The sequence below is a fragment of the Astatotilapia calliptera genome, chromosome 6 (genome assembly GCF_900246225.1).
Source record: "Astatotilapia calliptera chromosome 6, fAstCal1.2, whole genome shotgun sequence".
Classification (NCBI taxonomy): Eukaryota; Metazoa; Chordata; class Actinopteri; order Cichliformes; family Cichlidae; genus Astatotilapia; species Astatotilapia calliptera.
The window spans coordinates 5,460,542-5,480,335 of record NC_039307.1 but is presented as its reverse complement, the minus strand read 5'-3'; the positions used below and the strand labels follow the sequence as shown (position 1 = coordinate 5,480,335).

Below are 19,794 nucleotides of genomic sequence, written 5' to 3'. Positions count from 1 at the left end.
AAAAACATCTAGAAACTCAGTTGATGACGGTTTCATGTCTGTGAGGCCAAAATAAAGACCTTTGGGCGTGGGGGAACTTTGAACCGAACGCTGATGTTAACAAGTTCTCACAACTCTCGACTGCAACAATGCTAAAATGTAATTCAACCGAAATGAAGCACAACAAATTCTACACCCGTTTTATTTACAGTAGAACTCTTGGAGTGGTTTCACTTTCTTAACAGTTACTGCCTGGTTTCTGTGAAGGGGTCTCTGGGGTAGAAATGGTAAACTATACGATAATTTAAAAGTGTGAAGGTGCCGAGTTACTCAGTTTTGAGTTTTTCAATGAGCACAGCTTCAAGAAGCCCGGTGTCTAAGCTATGTAAATATGGCCATTTTCATCTCTTTGAGAGATTGCTAAATGTCAATGGGAACGCCTATTACATGTTCTTTGACCTGCCAGCTTTCAGGTACAAAGGCCATGTGAGAATAGAGCAGGTAACTGACTTCTTATCGAACGACAAGGCCCGCAACGTGCTGCCTCCTGCACGTTTTACTTAGGCAGCACACACTGAGAAAAAAACACCAGCAAAACAAAAAAACCACAGAGTATTTCTAGTAGTATACTTGACTAGAAATAGTATAGTCCGCATCAGAAGCAGACGCTCTCCTGCTGTGCGCTACACGTGAGAAAGAGCAACTTGGACAATGTCCCGACCTAATTCCCTTCACACTGTCCGAGGTTCATGTGTAAAAACAGCCCCTGTTTATGCATTACCACATGTCCCAGACCGACTGTAGCACTGTAATTTTCTTTAAGTGGACAAAACACTCCAGTCAACTTGTATCATGTCTAAATAACTGTCTGAAAAATATGGCTACGCTGTGAAAATAAGTCATTTTCACAGCGCAGCAATAAAAATAAGTTATTCTGAGTCAGGAAAGAAGCAGTTCCAAGCACATCAGTTTTCATTTGAAAAATATAAAACTTTAATAAAGGCTACATCTCTCAATAATTACAATAATTATAGGTCCATGTAAATCTTTAAATGAAACTCTTTATATAATGTATAATTTACAGTTTAGATAGAATGAACCAAAACAAAAAAAAAGGCTGTGGTGTAAAAACAAAACACCAAAACATGATTACAGGATATTAAAAGCATAAAAATATCTTTTCAACATAAAACCCTTCTGAAAACCAAGGGATATATATTAAAACCCTGAAACAGGGTAGCACATGGTATGGCATCCATGTAGGCACAGGTGCTGTACTCATAAAACACCAGCGATCGTGTGTTTGTACGTGTTTTGTTTGTGTATGTGTGCATCACATGTGTCGGTATCCATACTTCAGAATGCATAATTACAATGTATACAGGAGCTCTGCTATATACGGTGTTATTGTAACAACATTCAAAAGATATCGGAGCCATAATTCTTCAACGTTCACTTTTTTTTGTCTTTTTTTTGTCTTTTTTGACACGCTAGCTGAACTCCTCAAAGAAGTCGTTCTCGGTGACCCAAACTGGTTCTCGTTAGCACAAGTCATTTTGGTGTGGGGGCTGTAAACACTGCCATTATTAGGTGGTGCAACTTGTGCTCCGGGTCTCGTCTCTGTGTGTAATCTACAACGGTTTCTACCCCCCATCCCTGTGCAATGCCTGGTTTACAAACAAAGGCACAACAAAAAAGATTGAACTTTGTCGATCGAGACAAAGCGAAAAGGAGGGGGAGGGAGGGAGGCCGAGAGGACGAGGGAGAGGAAATGCTAGTGTGAAAAACTTGCTTATTATAAACTATCAGCAGCATATAAGACTGGGATTGACCATTAAAAGAGTGGAGGGAGTGCGCCTCGGACAAGACCACCGCTAAGAGACGTGGCTACAAGGCTATAAGAAGTGCTAGGCTAGCGTCACGTCCTCTGTGTAACTTAGAACACTAAACTATATCACCACAGTATTCTCCCAATATTCAAAGCAGCTTACCCATTGGCTGTAAAAAAAGGGAGGGCGAGGAACACAGGTTTAAGAAGACTCGGGGGAGGGGACAACAGGGGGAAGGTCATTTTCAATAAATACTTAATAAAAACTTTCAACTCATGACAAAAAGCATCTATATATATAATACATGTATATATACATATATGCATGTATGTATATGCACACGTATGGACGTTTTTGTAACGATGTTGGAGTGTAATGTTAAGAGCAGGTCGGTGGCGCTGCGCATTCACCTCCTGCAAGTCCATCAGTCTGTCACACATCACAAGACAACAGTCATCTACATCTTCAGTGGTTATATTCAAGAAGAGGCGGGGTCTCGCGCCCGCCACTGGCCTCCGGTCATCGTCGTCATCCTTGGATTGGTCTGTCATTCCCTTGTGTTTCTAAGGCTGATTGGCTGAGAAAGTCGGGGAGGGGCAGCGCCTCCTCTGTGTTCGGCATACTTCATTGGCTCGTCTTCCTTCAATCGCTCCTCTTGTGCTGGATATATTAACTCTGTTTAGCTTAATATTAAGAAAAAGAAACAAACAAAGAAACCAAAAAAAAAGGAGTCCAGAGTGTTCTTGTAAATTACAGTCTCTTGCTCAAGTGATTTAGCTTTTGGTTGGGTGGGGGGAAGGGCATTAGTTGGTTGGCACAAAGTGGCCTTTAGTCCATCCTCTCCACCTTGCCCAGGACCTTGCCCTCATACATGGGCAACACAGTGGCATCCTCCCACACCTCCTCGAACACTGCACCGCACTCAAACTCATCACTCGCCTTCTTGAAGTAGTACCTGAGAAGGGAAAAACAAAAAAGAGAGGTTTGTGATTAGAAAACGTGGAGCGTAGGTGAGAACTCAAACAAAACCTGACAGAGTGGCAGCAGGATGCATCTGATGTATTTCATCGCGTTTTAAAGCGCTTTGAGGCACCTACACGACTACTTACATATACACGCTCGCGCACAACTCCCTTTAGTCCAAATCAAACACAGACACACACACTCTGAGAGCCAGAAATGGATCCTGCTCAAAACAACTTAGTCATAGCCTTCAATGCCATCCCTGCTCACTTCAAAGGTAGAGCCTGACTCCACATCACACCGCTGCGCAAACAGAGTTGAACCCTCCGTTTACACACTCCCTGTGATAATTCAAGCTGCTAGAAAAAGCCTGTTTGTGTGCGTGTTCATCTATGTGTGCTCATCCACTTGTTCATCCTGACTGCTAGCCATTCTGCAAATGCCTTTCTGTCCTGTAAGGCCTTATTAAAGTTGAAGGGTTAATTAGACGCTGTCTTAAGCCCCCCCCCCCCTAGCCTCTCTCTCTCTCTTTTTCTCTCTTCTTCAGTGCCTTTCCTCCCTCTCTGTGTCTCCATGGCTTATAATTGGGCTGGCTGTCAAATGAAGGGCATTTCTGTCACACAGGTTGACATTTCAGGTGCCCGAGAGTCTGCTTGTGACTGCAAGACTGCGCTCTGCTGTCTGCACGTAAACACACACGTACTATGTTTCCCTGTTACGCACATGCACACACACTTCGGGCAGCTTTCCGATCACCAGCCGAGAACAGAGGAAAAAAGAGGCAACAGGAAGGGAAGAAAGCAGGGGGAAGCAGAGCAGAGGCCTTCCCTGGCTCGGTGAGTGGGTGTGATGGGTTGGATGCGTGCCGAGACTGAGGGGCTTTACCCTAGAAGGGGGAGGGACAGTGGCGACTGCTCAGACGGGCTCCTGGAGGTCAAGGGGTCACCTAGCTAACCCACTCTTCTTCTTCTCTCAAGCAGAGATAACTCACAGGGTATAGCTTGGTTCCAGTGACTGTGAAGTCTCCTGGAGCTCCTAATGATTTCTCCTCTCTACTTTAAACCCAGCAAAAGATCAGCAGGAGGGGATATAATGATAAGCTTTGTAATGGAAAAATGCCTCATTTTGCCCATGTGTGCCTGTGTTCAGAATATAAAAAAGGAGAAAAAAGGGGGAAACGGCTCACTGTTTTATGAGCTCAGCTTAGAGTCATTCAAACAACACATGTACAGAGGGGCGTACAAAAATGTACACATGCAGCCCTACTTTCCATGTTGATTGTTACACACAAATAAAAGAGAGAGGGGCCCGCTTTATCACAGCTGCAAAACTTAAAACTGTACTACAGCGTGCAGAGGTGCGACAGCAGCGATAGTTTTCTTTAATCATCTGACATTTATGCACACGTTTCCTCTGTTGATTTAACTTTCTGGTTTAATTCATTGTTTCATTCCTAGCTCTCGAAGCGTGTTACCCTTTTTAAAAATTATTAATAGAAGAAAACGCTACATTTTCACTCACAAATAGTTCAAAGTCATCACTTTGTTGCAGAGAGTGAGACAGAGAGACACAGGAGTCTTTCCATTGGAACATGTTTTATGTGGCAGGATTTTTCTCTCTTCACAACATCTGGCACCAATATCGTCTGGCAGAGCTGCGGCGTACTGTTCTCAGCTGTACTGCTGCCATGTCCAAATTAACCAACTCCACACATTCTGCTGCCATTGAAGCCAGACGCTTCATCCCCACCTCCCCCCCTTTTCACTCGCTCGCTGAAGAGTTATGGGATAGCAGGGGTGCAACGACTTGTGTTTTGCAGGCCTTTTTCTTCTTCTGTCTTGCCTAACAAGCAGATGTGACTAAAACCTGATGTTGATGTCACGGGCATGCAAGGCTACATTTGTTTTCAGAGGCACTGGAACAACTTTTTTGATAAATTAAGGTTGAACTTCCTGGACTGTGGAACCCCTGATTCAGAATTTTCTTTAAAACTGTCTATTACTTTTGAAACTACCTTAAGTCTTCACTATGTGAAGGAATTTCCCCTCATCATTTCAAACAGGAGGTATTTCTCCTGCATTAACTGTCATTAGAAGAAGAAGGTGCCTCCAGCATTTGATTCTAATGCCTGATGCAATAGTGTGGAGGAGGAATTTGAGGGCCTTGCAATGGTCTTTGTGCACAAAATAAAATGGCCCAGGCTTCAAAGCCATATTTATTAAGGCTGCCTAAGCATGGAAATCAGTACCAGATGTGAGAAAAAAAATTGCTGCAGAATATCCCCTCTGCTCCCCTCCCCGATTTTTGTAAGCTTCGAATACAGCGGATCAGCCCAGTTTCTTTTCAACTATCAGGCTCCAGTATTTCACACTCCCACTTAGCAGACAAGCACATAAAAGCACAATAACAAATGCCCATCCAAACACAGATGACTAGCCCTGTCGTGACGCTAAACACATCCGAGCATGTATCTGCAAGTGTGATCTGTGCGCACTTTCCAGTGGCGCATGCTTACCGGTAGTTGCCTTTCTTGCTAAGCTGTTCCTTGAAGTGGCCCAGGGTGAGGCAGTGGGTCTTCATCATGCTGCGATAAGGAATTTCCTCTCCACAGAAAAAGTAGGTGACCACCAGCTCCTTAGACCTGAACATGCAAAATCAAAATTGTAAGATTTAAAACTTGGTTGTTTTCAGTTGGCTTTAAAAATCCACCACATTCACTGACATATATATGAAGGGGGCTGATTATTTTGAAGAACCAGGGGCTATTGGGCAATGTGGGAGAGAGGTAGAATGTCACATCTAATCCTATTTTTCTTTAAGAAAGGAGTTCAAAGACAAAGCAAAGCTGACTCTCTAAGAAGAGAGGAGAATGAAAATCTGAGGGTGAAAACTCATAAATGACAGAATTACAAAATAAGTGAGTAATGGTGTTTGGAAAACTAGAAAGTAATTGTGAAAGTAATAAAGACTGAGCTTTAGAAACAAAGGATTTAGCAAAAGTACAAATAAAAGAGCTCTTACTCGTCTGCTTGGACTCCAGGGCTGGCTAAAGAGTTGCTTCCCGTGGGGAAGACAGCTGCCGGGTGGTTCCTGTCTCTCTGAAGGTTGCTGGCTCCAGTTGAATGTCTGTGAAAATCACAAGATTAATGACAAATCAATATTCTTCGTATAAATACAAAGAAAAGAAACTGGACTTCATTTATAGAGTGTTGTGTTGTAGCAAATCAAGTGCACAACTGTTTTGTCTACAAGGTTTCCTACCTTTGTTTTGGTGGCTTGGAAACCTCTTCTAGTCTGCGACAGGCTTCTTCTAGCTGTGCCAGGGTGTTGGGAGGGGGTAGGGGTGGCATTGCTGGGTCCTGAATGAAAGGGTGGCCTGGGTGATGGCCACGGAGGTGAGCCCCGTTGCCAATGCCACCACCACCCCAAGATGAGGAGGTTCGACCAGGCAGGGTCTTGGAGTCGAGCGGGTTGGACTTCTTCAGGCCTTGAGTGCTGTTAAAACAAATAAAGGGTCAGCCTCTTGAGCTGAGAACTCAGTGCACTTTTCTAAAGATCATTTCGTGCAAACAGACACTTACCTGTGTGGCTTGTGCTTTCCCTGCCTCTCACTCTCTAGGATCCACTGCCAAACATTCTGAGAGCGGTCGGTGGCAACTAGAGGAAGGCGTGGTGAAGACACGCCCTCATCAGAGGCCTTCACTGGCCGTTTGGACAAAGTGCTGCAGCGACTGGAGGAAGAAGGCAAATTAGCATCAGAGGAAGAGCAGCTCATCACAGGAAACATTTAAGGGACAGCTTATAAGTAAAACTCACGCAGGTGTGAAGTCGGAGTAATTGGCGCCCCCTTGAGGGCAGAGGCACTGCACACGCTGAGCCGCCTCGGCCTCGATTTGCTCCTTGGTCTTTGGCCCAGCGTGGTGATGGTGAATGTAGTGGTGGTGGATGTGCTTTGTAGACTGCCTGCCTGTCATCAGCACCTTAGAAGCCCCAGGATAAGCACCAAAGAAGGGCCCGTGGCCAGATGACACCACAGCACCAGTCCGGTCTGGCGAGCGTGAGCGTGGAGAGTGGCGAACCACTCCTGGTGACTGGCAGCCAGGTGTCTTGAGGACACGTGAAAGGTGCTCGTCTAGGATAGCTTGAGGATCTTCCTCACACTGGCTCGCAGACGGGAGCAGGGGGTGTTGGAGGGAGGTGCTGCTTATAAGGTCATTGCCCTCCTCCCTTTCCTCTTCCTGGACAATGAAAAGAGAATTTTTTACAATTTAAAGCAATTGACAAAACATTCATACAGTCACATGTGGGAAATGCAGCCAGCAGAGAAATTCATGTCTCAGCTTACACCAACTTATATCTATCGTTCTCTGAAGTCAGGGAGAGCAAACGCCTGGATAACTTGATTTGAGTTTCCTTTTTGCCGTACTGTTATCTTCGCTAACAGGCTTTGGGTGCGCTTCATCTATAATGCAGAGTGTGCCTGTGCTGCACAAAGAGACTGGCACTACACATATTCAGCAAACGTGCCACTGGAGAGTAACTAAGTACTAACTATTTGAAGGAACTTCAAGTGTGTCTAGAAACATAAGTTTGAAAGTTCCTCCAGATGAAATGGGGGAGGACATGGAGGAAAAGCGAAGTAGCAACTAAACCAAGACAGACTTTAAATCCCTTGGTCTGTACCCCGTTCTTCAACATGCTCAAACTGGAGTAAAGGCTTTTGTAGTGCAGCACAGAACCACTGCCTGAGCTAACTTGGATACAAGATACAATTTCCAAATAGCAGTAAGTGGAAGTAAGTGGAAGTGTCACGACTTAGAACATTTTTGAGAGCATCCATACCTCCTGGATCTGCTGCAGCCTCTCCTCCAGTGAGCTCATAGTCTCCTGCTCTCGCTTTAGCTTCTCCAGCCGGGCGATGAGTTGGGCAGCGAAGGCCGAGGGCTCAACGGGGGTCATCTCTTTAGGCAGCCGGTGTGTCCTCTGCAGGGTACACAAGACAGAGAAGAGGACACTTTAGAGTGTGTGCTAGTGTAACGACTTAGTGTTTCTGATGGATGCAATATGGTGCATTAATCCACTGCCCTTGCCCTAATCCTATCTTGTTCCAAAAATCCTGCTACTATTCCAAAGGCCTAATCCACATGCCCTTGCCCTCGAGCTAACCTGAACCTTCTCCGCTGCCCATCCCTCCCTAGATCTTCTCATGCCCAGTGCCCTTGGCAGTGCCAGGCTGCTGGGTGAGGGGGAGAGAAGGGGGTAGCAATGGCGGGTTAGCAGTTGGTCTCGCTCGGAGGGGAGGCCCCCTGCCTGCACCCTCTGTAGCCCGACCAAGCCATCAGCTAGGCAGCCTCTGAAGTCAGCACACTTCAAAGGGCCCTTGTCAAACATCAAACGCACACTAGGGGTGGGAGGGACATGCAGCTTTAAATCTCCGAATAAAAGCCAGATATCGACAGAGAAGCGAGAGCGAGGAGAGAGGGGAAGAAAAGGGAGAGGGGACAAAATTAACAGTGAGAAAAAAGAAGAGGATTGAGACGTACATTCGTGAAGTGGCAATGGTGGCAGAGAGAGAGAGAGGGAGAGCGCGAGACAGAGAAGGAGGGAAAAGAGGGAGGGAGAGGATAGAGGAGTCAAATACTGGGAAGATCTGAGGGGAAGTAGTAATTTATTTCCCGGCTGCATGCAGGGCAGCTCAGAGGTACTCTAGTCACATTATCCTCCTTTTTCTTTAACTATATGCGCCGGCTTCTCTCTCCCTTTCTTACTTTTTTGTTATTTGGCACACTGGCTTTCTTGATTTTGACTCTTTTTTTGTTGTTCCTCTCATCTCTTTGTAAACACGATGAAGGGAAGAAGAAGAAAGGCAAGCGGAGCTGCTGGCAAAGGAGCGCCAGCCCTGCACGGGGCCCCCGCTGCCTGGGGCTGGTGCATCATGGGAGACAGAGCCATCTCCAAATCAGGAGGGAGACATTAAAGGAGTGCAAGTGGGAAAGGAAAAGAGAGAGACTGAGAGAGAAAAAAGACAGAGAGGAAGAGAGAAAAGTGCGTGTGTGTGCGTGTGTGTGTGTGTGGGGGCGGGGGGGGCATTACTGTCAAATGCATGCACACACACACGCACACACACACACACGCACACACACACACAAACACACACCTGTGTTTGGATATGAAGACAAAAGAATTGAATATTTATTTTCTTGCCTCTGCTAACCTGTGTCAATCTGTTTTGACCCAGTTCCTTAAACCTTTTCACAACTTCAGAAGGTCAAAAAAAATATATCTTGAATTCATCAGCGCACACAACCTGACCCAAATACTGATGGGACAAGATGGGAATACAGCAAAACTGGAACTGAATAGTGATGTGTCTCCTATTCATGTGCTGGAATTTAAATCGTAGTTTCAATAGCCGTACAGTTATTACTATTCCAGAAAACATACAACACTATCAGCTTTGTGACCTACAGTGACAGAGACGTGACAGCATTTACATTAACAGCCCCAGAGAAGTGACTCTAGATGTGGGAAGAAGGGGGATTTGAAACAGCAGAAGAAGAAGCAAAGTAATAGGCAAACCCTGCCGCCTTTAATGTGAAACTAGCGAGGGAACGAAATATAGTATTCTGTCACAACGCGAGCTCTGAAAATAAATACATAAATAAAGTGCAACTCCTTGAGGGGATTAGGACCCAGTTGTCTGTCAGTTGTGTAAAAGTTTGAGTTCACCAGATTACAAAAAAAGAAACACTAAGACAGGAAGCGAAACTTAAGGAAGTAGGACTTACTGGAAAGTGGGGTAGCGTAACCTGGCCATTGATCTTGACGCTGCGGTGCATCTCTCGCTGAAGCTGCTTCTTGGTACCCAGCTTGTAAGGAGGGATTCCATCTCTGTAACACAAAAAGACGGCATACATTTACATTTAACTAATAAAAGACAATGAAGAACACACAAAATATCCTTATTTAGAAGTCGCTGACTACAATCATCCACCCGGTTTTGGATAGTTTGCCGATACTCATCACACATGTCACGCTACCTCTACATTAACCACTGGTGCATTAGCACTATTAGCCCGTCTTTGCGGAGGAGGGCCATTTGGCAGCAGCTCATCATGGAAGTTACTGACACCACCCAGAAATCACTCACTGGGCAAAGTACTGCTAAATCAAAAGGCCAGAGATCCCTTGAAGCCAAGACAAATAAAAAAACACATAACAAAACACACCAGGACAATGGCAGGGATATGCAAAACATCTCACTGTAGGCTTCAAAAGAAGAGCCCCACTGATAAGATTACATTGGCTCGTGTCAGCCCTGACTGTGGTTATTCAAAAAGCAAAACAATTATCACCAAACTGAGCAACTTGTTAAGAGTCAGAAAGTACAACAGACTAAAGCAGCCTAGCAAAAACTGTGATATATTAACATGAAAATAAAGATAGAGCCAGGAATGCTAGAAGTCTCGGGACAATTAGGCATTTATTCTGGGAATCTCATTCTCCGTTTTTCATTCTGTCTGCTTTTCCAGTCAGTTGCCACTTAAGCTGGGCCAATTATCTTGGCCGTTTTGGCTGCTCAGAAGTGCCTGACCTAGCCCAAACGCTACTTTTTCTGCTGCCTCTTTGAAATCTCACACTCATGCACATATGCACCCGCTGCCATCTTCGTTTGGCAAGCGCTCTGCTGTGAGCCTCTGATCTCAGCAACATCAAAAGGCTGGTTTGTAAGATAAGGTAATGTTTGAAGTTGGTGCTGCAGCATTCCCCAGCGTCCAAGTAAATCCATAAATAAGATATAAGCAAAAAGAGAAGAAAAAAATCCCCCTCCCACCCCATCTTCCACCCCCTTCCAAATCCTTCTCTTCTTGTTCTTTATCTGGGAAATGAGATTCAAATTTGCAGTGTCTTTTAACCACTATAAAAGGACACACAATCAAATTGTTCCCTCGAATGAGAGCCGGAGAGAGACAAGAGCTCAGGACAAGAACCAGAAAGATCTCTATGTCAAAGACTTTGTAAAGAACTGTTAAAAGGAGATGACTTTGACACATATCCTTGTTCAACAATTAGACATTTTTTGCATTTCTGTGCAAGATTTTCAGTGTGACATTGTCAAGAAGAGTCAGACAGTGAAGCCAGGCTGCCGATATCACCTGTGTTCCAGCGAACTTCTTGTAAGAGGGGCCTGCTTCCAAAATCAATGCTTCACAAACTGCACCCTTGAGACTACAAGCCATCATCCCTCAAGGCGCAGGAAGAAACACAGGAAACTCTTCAAAAGTAAAACTCAACAGCCCAGAGGAACTCGTGAGCTAACAAGAACCCCCAAATTAGAGGCAAAACATCCCAAACAAAGCTCGCCAACTTCCCCCTCGCTAACTATGTTTTTAACAATCCAAACTGTCCCCACCCCAGCGAACCATGTGATGGCTGAGCGCTTTGTCCAGGTTGGAGAAGAGAAAACATACTCTTTCATGGTTTCATGGGCCCTTACTTTATGGGGATCTCCTATTCAGTTGTGCAAGTCATTTTCAAAGCAGCCAGCCACCCTCTTATCCCGCTAAGCTCCCCTCACCTAACAATAGGCTGAAAGCGATTCAGTTAAGCCCTTTATACTCCGTGCACTTTATTTTCTCACTCCCTTGCACTTCGAGCCTCACCACTCCTGCTATTGGCTCTGGAGAGTGGAGGAGAGAAGCTGTGAAGCGCTGGGAGGTGATTTTTTTTCAGGGGTGTCCCTGCCTGGCCGTGAGGGGCGGGGGGGTTCCTTATGTCTTGTCCCAAGGTCTAGAAATGAGTAACCCCTGTGAAAGCCTCGCAGACACATGATCTCAGCACGCCACAGAGGCCAGTGGCAGGAAACCGACCCACCATGTGAGTAAGCCTTCTTTCATTTGGTGCCAACATTTTTCAATGAGTTTGTCTTGAGGCCCGAATGGCCATTTCCCTCCCCCCTCTCCTTCAGCTCTTCAAAGGGAAAAAGCGATTAGATAATATAAAAAAACAAGTCTGTTGTGGCAGAAGGGTGGGTGGGATGGATACATATCAACTTTGAGGAAAATGAGGCAACACCCCCACCCACATCAAGACGTTCTCATTTTTTTCCTCTCCTCTCTACAGCCTGTAACACATCAGAATAAACTTCAAAAGGTCTTCAGACATAATGACTTTCCCAGAGTTATCTCCCTGGAGGCCACAGCAACAACTGCACATTAATAGAATTACCTGGAGTCAATCATAGAGGATAATTGAAATAAATTACAGACCATTATTTTGCAACAGTGCAGTCCCCTGGCCCCAAGAAAAGCTGATTCTGTTGAAGTACAAGGCCAAATATTTTTCTTCACACCCCTACACTTTTTCCTGGAAAGTTGATGACTGAAATCTGGACCAGGCACGTTCAGATACTGGTGGAAATAAGAAAATTCCCAGACCTTTGGCCACTGTGAGTTGAAAGGAAATGAGCTTTTTGAAGCTGCTACATCTCCAGAGCCAGCTGGGTTTCAAATGAAACTGAACGGGTTTTGATTCCAATTTTTTTTTTTTTTTAATGCAAACACTTACACACTGCTGTCTGTCATCGACATGGAATCATCTGTTGTGGCATCGCTGGAGATCTCGCTGTCATTGGCACTGGTGGCAGGGGCAAAAATGTAGCCAGAGTTCACAAAGTACGGGCTGGCGGGGTCTCCTCGACGGTGGGACCTGTGAATCATCCGGGAAAACATTTGCCTAGAGTTATTGTGATGTCTCTAGATATCAAATCAATACAGTTAAAAGAGGTGACACCCCTGGGGTATGGGGGTTGTGTTTATTTGCTGTTTCCTGCTGTTGTTTGTTATATCATAGTTATAAAAATGATTTGCGTCTGCTTGGACTTTGTCTTGCCGTCTTTCTCTGCAGATATCTCTGAGTCACTTTACTGAGAGTTTGGGGCCTGAGGAATGTGACAACAGTGCAATAGATGGAGCTGTAAGTCCTCTTTTTCTTGCCTCGTCTAGTATCACTCTCTCTTTCATGTTTTGCCTCCCTAAAATACAAGCATTCAGTTTTGGGGGGTGGTTATGGTTGGAGTGGGTGAAATGAGCAGCCGTGCTGTGTGTGAATGAACACCAGCGTTTCCCTTCTTTCTCTCTCCTCTGCTATCCCTCTACTCTTTCGCCATACTCCTGCTCTTTTCCACTTTGAAACTCCACTCTTGTTCCTTGGAGTGTTTTCTCCTCCATACCCTCCCTCTTTTATCTCTCTCTTTCTCTCTCTCGCTATCATCCAGTCTGGGGCCCCTCCTCTACCAACTCTCCCCTGCTTTCCTTTCTAAAGTCTCTCTCTTTCTCTGTCTTTTTACTCTCTCCTGCTGTGTTGCATTCCTGTTCCACTAGTGAAGGGGGTGGACAAGGAAGAAAGAGGGAAGAAGAGGGAGGGGGAACGAGCTTTAGAGGGGGAGTGAGAAGGAGAGAGGGAAAGGGGGAAGGAGGGCCCCTTTCTTTATGAGAATGCCTTCTGCCGGCAGTGCTGAGGAGAACCCCAGCATGACTAAAGCCGTAGGCCCCAAGCACAACCCTGACCTTTGGAAGGTCCACGCAAAGAGTCAGGTATTTAGCACAGCTGGCTCCTCACCCCCCCCCCCCTCTTTCTCCATCTCTTTTCTTTCTTTCATGATCCCCCCCTTCCTGTATTCCCCCCTTTCCCTCGTCTTGTCTCTCCATGTCTCCCTCCAAAGCATGCTTAGTCTCTGTCAGACAGATTTTTCTGTTAAAAGAGGTGAGATAAAAGTGCTGGGCAGAAAAGAAAGAGGAAGGAAAACACTGACACACACAATCTATGGCAGAGTGGGATTGGTGGTTGAAGCTGCGGAACTGAGCTGAGGATGTTTTTGTTGTTGTGTTTCTGTATCACTTTGGAGTTTAGTGTTGGAGGTTTCTCAAAAAGAAGGGGAAAAAAGAATCTGTGCAGTGGCAAAATTAGTTCCACATGTTTGAGATGGAAATTGGTTGACCTAAAGGGATGGTGAGGGGCAGGCAGGGGGAAAGGGGGAGAGTGTGGGTGACGGAAGGGAGAAAGGGGCTCTCTCTCCCCCCTGCTTTTCTTTTAGTGAAAAACAAGAATGCAGGGGATCACACCAGGAGAGCAGGATATGCCCACATGTCAACAAAACCCGTGCTTATTGGTTCCTAACCCAACACGGTCACTTCCAAGCAAATGAGCAACTGTGCTAAGATGTTATCTGACATCTGCTCACATGAAGGCTAAAACCCTCGAGGGAGTCCTTAGGTAGACTTATTGCACTCAATCAATTATTTTTGTACACTGTTATTAAAAAAGTTGGGCTTGAGACAATTTTTATCTCAGCTCATTAAATGTTTAGATAACTTGACAGGAAAAGTATGGATTATCTATAAATTGCACTTTTCCTACCAAACCACAAGACATTGTCAAACCTCTAAGTAATAATTGCCTCCAGATGTGAGGACAAAGTAGTTGAGTGGAAAAAATAAGTACCCTTTGATGGAGGTTCATGCATAAAATCCACTTTTTGAAAATGTTCCTGGCTTGAAAAGATTTCAGCTGTTGGACAATGTGTGGGACGAGCTCTTAAGATAAAAGCACAAATACTTTGCACAAACAGTTCTTTCATCTCTGACCAAGAGAACAATATCTCCGCTTGGCATAAGACTGACTGCACAGTTCTTTTAACTCTCTATTACCATTTCTATGTATAAATGAGATTTTGTGGCAGTATACACCAGCTCTATGGGTTATGGAGCAGAACAAAGAAGGAAAAAAAAGCTGAAAAACTTTACAATAGCACATCATACTGTTTAATGTAGCTGTAACAGTCATGAGGTTTGGTGTCTAAATTCATTCCTGAACCGGAGGAAGGGTTTCAAAGCACAGGAAACTTGAGCAAGCCAGCAGAGGGCTGCCTGCAAGACACCATTTACTTAAAAGGAAGGCTCAGATGCATTGATGTTTTGTACCCACCCCGCCCCTCCACCCCTCCAACCCCTTGACTAACTGCAAGGCAGGAGGGCACAAATATACAGGCATGTTCCTCTGAGACCCTTTGATCAAGTTCCTTTACCTCTCTCGCAGGCATTTGTGAAATACCTGCCACATATTCAGTGTAGTTTAACTAATGAGGGATCATGACCACAGTAAGCAATGCTCAATAAAGCAACAAGCACTGAGAAGTAATTACACAGGCATGCACTTCTAGGTGGGCGCTGCTCTTACCTGCAACTGTTTTCCAGCACTTCAGCTGCTGTCCGGATGGTAGCGGTAGCCCTCAGGTTTTTGGCAGACAGTCCGACCACAGACCCTAACGTTTTTGCCTTCAGGTCGTTACAACTCCATTCCTCTTCTTCCATGAGAGGAGGAAGGTATCCGCACATCAGCTTGAGACTGCCAAGACCGCCGTGGTTCATGTATGCCGCGTTCTCGCAGCCGGTGCGCACGTATTCGAGGTATATGTCAGAGGTCAAAAACATCTGGTATGCATTCTCTTCCATGTTGGACTGAATTTCCGTCTGTGCTTGGTCAAACATGGACGAGTCTATTTGTTGTTTCTTAATACTATCCCTTATGAAGGCCTTGGTGGCCGGTTTCAGTTGCTTGGCGACAATGCTGTTGTTCTCGATGTACCGCTTGAAAATAACTTTGGCAACTCGCAGCGTTTTGGTATCCTTTAAGTCCATTTGCCTGAAGCCGTTGCAGGCGAACCAAAAGTCCAAAGTGTCCACGCAATTCTCCCGCTCCAAAAAGGTCTTAAAGAGGTGAGCGCCGTCTTGGTCGCCCAGGAGAAAATGCAGCGACTTTGTCCACCGGACTAGAGGCGAGTCCGGGGACGCGCTGCCCTCTGGCTCCCCGAGTCCATCCTCGTTCCTCCGCGGTGTGGAGCCGGGAGGAGCGGAGGCGGCGGGGATATCTTTAACCTTGCTCTGGGCTCTCATTTTGGCAGATCTGCTGGGGTTGTAGCATGACGCCTCTCCCTCCTCCCCCGGTACCGGAGGACGAGGAGCATCTTCTCGGAAGCTACTGCTGATGTGCTCCGTAAGCGCCCTGCTCATGGCTCCAGCTCTGGTTGCCGTGTGAGAGTGCCGTCGTGCCTCCACTGAGCTCCAGCCTAATCCTCCTCACTCTCTAAAAGCAGCAGGGGAGCTTCTCAGCTCCTCTTCACTCTGAAACACAAAGTATTGATCTAATCAAAGCCAGATCCTGCTGAACTTCAAAGAAAGACATCAAGTAAACAGTCCCTTTCAAAAAAACCTCGCCGGGTTCACAGAGAAAGGAAATATGAAAGGCTTTCTTCGTTTCATTTATCTATTTATAATCTAAATGAGAGATCAACTGCAGCCTACATTCTCAACGTGCATTGATCTGCCACATCAAAACACATTTTACAAGAATAATCATCTCACACAGCCACACTCTTCACCAAACCGTATTCTCACAACTGTGGCTTACACGTGTTTTCCTAACGAGTCCATGTCACAGGCTTCAACTCCAATTTATTCCCAATCTGTTTCGGACGACCGTACTGTACCCCTTGCCTGCATCACGCACACTCGCACTCACTTCCACACTTGTCCTCACTATCCCAGAAATGAACAGCCAAACTGCACCTGATCTGCACCACAATGACCTTAAAACGCTGTAATGTGCGAGAGGTAAAAAGCCCCGCGGGAGAATCCGGTCGCCCATGCGTAAGTGGAAGCGATCAGTCGCCTAAATATCTAGAAGGTTATTACAGCACATTAATAAAGCCACAGAACCGGTAACGTGTTTAAACTACCAACACGAAAAGAAACACTTAATATTAGGAGGGGGAAAAACAAAATAAAAAAACTGATCCCGTGCCAGAGATTTTAATCGGAGCCTGAGCGTAAAAATGCAGACTACTAAAGCACTGTCACCATAAATGACAAACTTCTAAAAGGCTGTTGCAAGTGCTACACAATCATTTACAGTCTTAACAACCAGTGTATACACCACGGTGAAACCGACACTAAAATCCAATGGATGAATTAACGAGCGTAAAATAACATACCATCGCAGACAGATCCAAACACAGTGAAACCCGTTAAAAAGTTAAACTGTTACTCCATTTTTTAGTTGAGACGAATACACTCCAAAAACTCCCCGAACAGTAATCCAGCACAATAGAGATAAAACGTCGTGCTATTTCAAGTCATGCCACATGTGTCCGCAAAACAAGCGCCGTAGTTTAATGTACCCTGTCCCATTCAACAACTGACCTCAGAGTAGGCAGGCTCAGTCCCTATGTAGATCACTGGGGGTGTCAAAATCTGGAGGTTGAGGGGAGGGGGGCTCCGACTGACGAATGCATCCCACTTTTTCTCCCCAGTCAGAAGACGCACCATCCGACAAATATTCGGTTTTTATCTGGGCTACACATTCATACGCGCGCGCGCACACATAAGCTTCTTATCTATCTCACCGTATTTCTCGCCCACAAACAAGAAACATAGCCCGCATTTCTCAACTTCAAAGCTCAGCAGCAGCACATCAAAGCGGCCAAGAGAGGGGGCCTGTGGAACAGCTTTCCTACAACTTACCATCCATGTACCCGAGTAGCCTCTTCGATTAGAAAACGTGAAAGTAAAGTAGTCCCAACAACAGGCTGCGCATATATACAACCAGCCCCGGCTCTGCTCCTTGTACCGTCACATCGGACAGTTTTTTTTACCCTTAAATGCGAATAAAGGAGAAGAGCTTTTTTCTCTCTACTTTTCTCCCCAGGTAGTGTTTCAAGAAATCATGGCAGGCGGTAGAAATCCTCCGGGCTGTTTCTACACCAACTGGGCTAAAGGTTTAACTGTGGACTTCAAAGTAATGAACCGCTGGCCTGGTCCCGGAAGATACATAAAAACCCAGCGCTCCGGCTTCGCAATATTCAACAAAATAAAAAAAATAAAAGCGAGTAGGAAGACGGATAGTTAAGTGGGATTGTCTGATAATTTTATCGTGTATTTTGTTCTGCTGCTCTTAATCAGCAGACTTTAGCGTTTCGACGTTTATTAAGGTTTATTAAACTTTTCTAGACGGGGACGGGATTTAGTTGTGTGCCAGGACCTTATCAAAGACAAGCAATCTCGAGCCAACTCCCCGAGGCTTTGGAGCTTGAAGTAAGTGATCTGCCGCGCCAATGGCGTTACTCTCACAGTCTGTCTGTTACTACACAAAGTTTCAACAGAAACACAAAGCAAACAAAAGCGATACTTTTGTTGTATGTGGCTCCTTGGAGTGACAGCAGTAGCAGAAGCCATTATAATGAATACTTTTCTGTGCATACTGCTGCAGCCTTTATGTATCACCTGTTGTACAGCAGGATATTTCTTAATTATTCCACCAGTTTGTGGCACTATTATACTCCCAGTTTTTCCCATATTCCGTCTAAATGACAGATTCCCCAGAGTACAGGGAATGACAGTAAATAAGTTATGCTTAAATATGACTTCAAACAATGTCCACGATGATTTAAAACTTATTCTTTTGGGTTATAGCACTGCTTTGATAATCCCATGGAGTGTAACTGTCAAATAATTTACATATTAGTCACAGGATTTTAGCCACAAAGATGTCAACCTAACTCACTTGCCAGTTCCACATTCAGCTAAAATGGCACAGCATGACATTTTGATTGAAATTGGACACAGAGCAAAGGCAAGAGCTGTTCTCTAGTCTTTTAATTCACATGACTTCCCTAATGTCATTGTGACAGAATCTTAAAGAGTGGGTTAGACAGTGATCCAATCCCATGGTACTTCAAAGGCTATATTGTCCCTTTGATGTTGGAAATCAACTTTAAAGGAGAATATAATTATATAAGTCAGAGGATTCAAATTCACAAAACTCTCATGATGGTACAGGACAAGAGAAGTAATGAAATCCAACTTCTCTGAGGTCCCCAAGTGGTGATTAATTCATGTCATACATCGGGAAATAAGCATGCTTTGTACCAGATCCCATGTGGATTCACCGTTGTGTCTGCATGTCTTTTGTATTTACATTCATTTATGTTCCCAGTTGGCATTACTAATTGCTGAGTAAGATCAGCAACCATAAACCCAAGACAACATATGTATAGATATGTATATGTGTGACAATCAAGACATCACCTGCTGGTTTCTGGATGTACAAACCCAATTCCCAAAAAGTTGGGACTTTGTGTAAAATAGAATGCAATGATTTGCAAATCTCACAAACCCAGATTTTTTTCACAATAGAACATAGAAAACATATCAAATGCTTAAACTGATACATTATAATACTTGTGAAAATTGTAGCTCATTTTGAATCTGATGGTATTTAATGTCTCAGAAAAGTTGGGATAGGTGCAACAAAATGCAGAATAAAGTAAAAAAGAAACAGACATTTCCTGAACACAGAACCTTTTGAAATTAATTAGCACAGTTACCAACAGGTCATTAACATGATTGGGTATAAAAAGAGCATCTTAGGGACAGAGTTTCTCAGAAGTACAGATGGGCAGCAGTTCACCAATCTGCAAAAACCTTCAAACTGGGAAATTCTGAATAATATTGCTGAGTGTAAGACTGCAAAGCCTTTGAATATCTCGTCAACTACAGTAAATAATATCACAAATATTTGGAGAAATCTCTGTGCGCAAGGGACAAGACCAAAAATCAATACCTGATGCTCCTGATCTCCAGGCCTTTAGGCAGTTCTACATAAAAAAAAAACAGTCATTTAAATCACTGGATGAATTCAGGAACACTTACAGAAATCACCGTCTGTGAACACAGTTCACTGTGTCACAAAGGTTAAAGCTCTATCATGCAAAGAAGAGGTATGGGGAAACACTGTAATCTTGTTTAAAATGGACTGGGGAAAAGTGGAAAATTGGAAAGACAACATTTTAAAATCCTTTTGGAAAACATGAATATTGTGTTCTCTGGACAAAATAACAGAGGGACCCTCCGGTTCGTTATCAGCACTCAGTTCAAAAGCTTGCATCTCTGCAAGCTGAATGGGCGCG

General features: G+C 44.7%; 1 protein-coding gene across 10 annotated transcripts in view; it reads right to left on the bottom strand.

The window, feature by feature from the left end:
• Window positions 1-1,104: 1,104 nt before the first annotated feature.
• The window catches only part of LOC113023649 (axin-2-like), an 87,381-nt gene continuing 68,691 nt past the window's right edge, over window positions 1,105-19,794 (bottom strand). For 6 of the 10 annotated variants that reach the window (XM_026169866.1, XM_026169864.1, XM_026169867.1 and 3 more), the window contains 10 exons: window positions 15,009-15,952; window positions 12,339-12,479; window positions 9,560-9,662; window positions 7,614-7,754; window positions 6,588-7,009; window positions 6,353-6,502; window positions 6,033-6,266; window positions 5,793-5,897; window positions 5,287-5,412; window positions 1,105-2,763 (listed from right to left, as the gene is read on the bottom strand). In XM_026169866.1, the coding sequence (XP_026025651.1) occupies window positions 2,637-2,763; window positions 5,287-5,412; window positions 5,793-5,897; window positions 6,033-6,266; window positions 6,353-6,502; window positions 6,588-7,009; window positions 7,614-7,754; window positions 9,560-9,662; window positions 12,339-12,479; window positions 15,009-15,841 (2,382 nt within the window). In that variant the 5' untranslated portion in view covers window positions 15,842-15,952 and the 3' untranslated portion in view covers window positions 1,105-2,636. The other 4 variants (XM_026169872.1, XM_026169873.1, XM_026169871.1 and 1 more) reach the window with 4 other exon arrangements.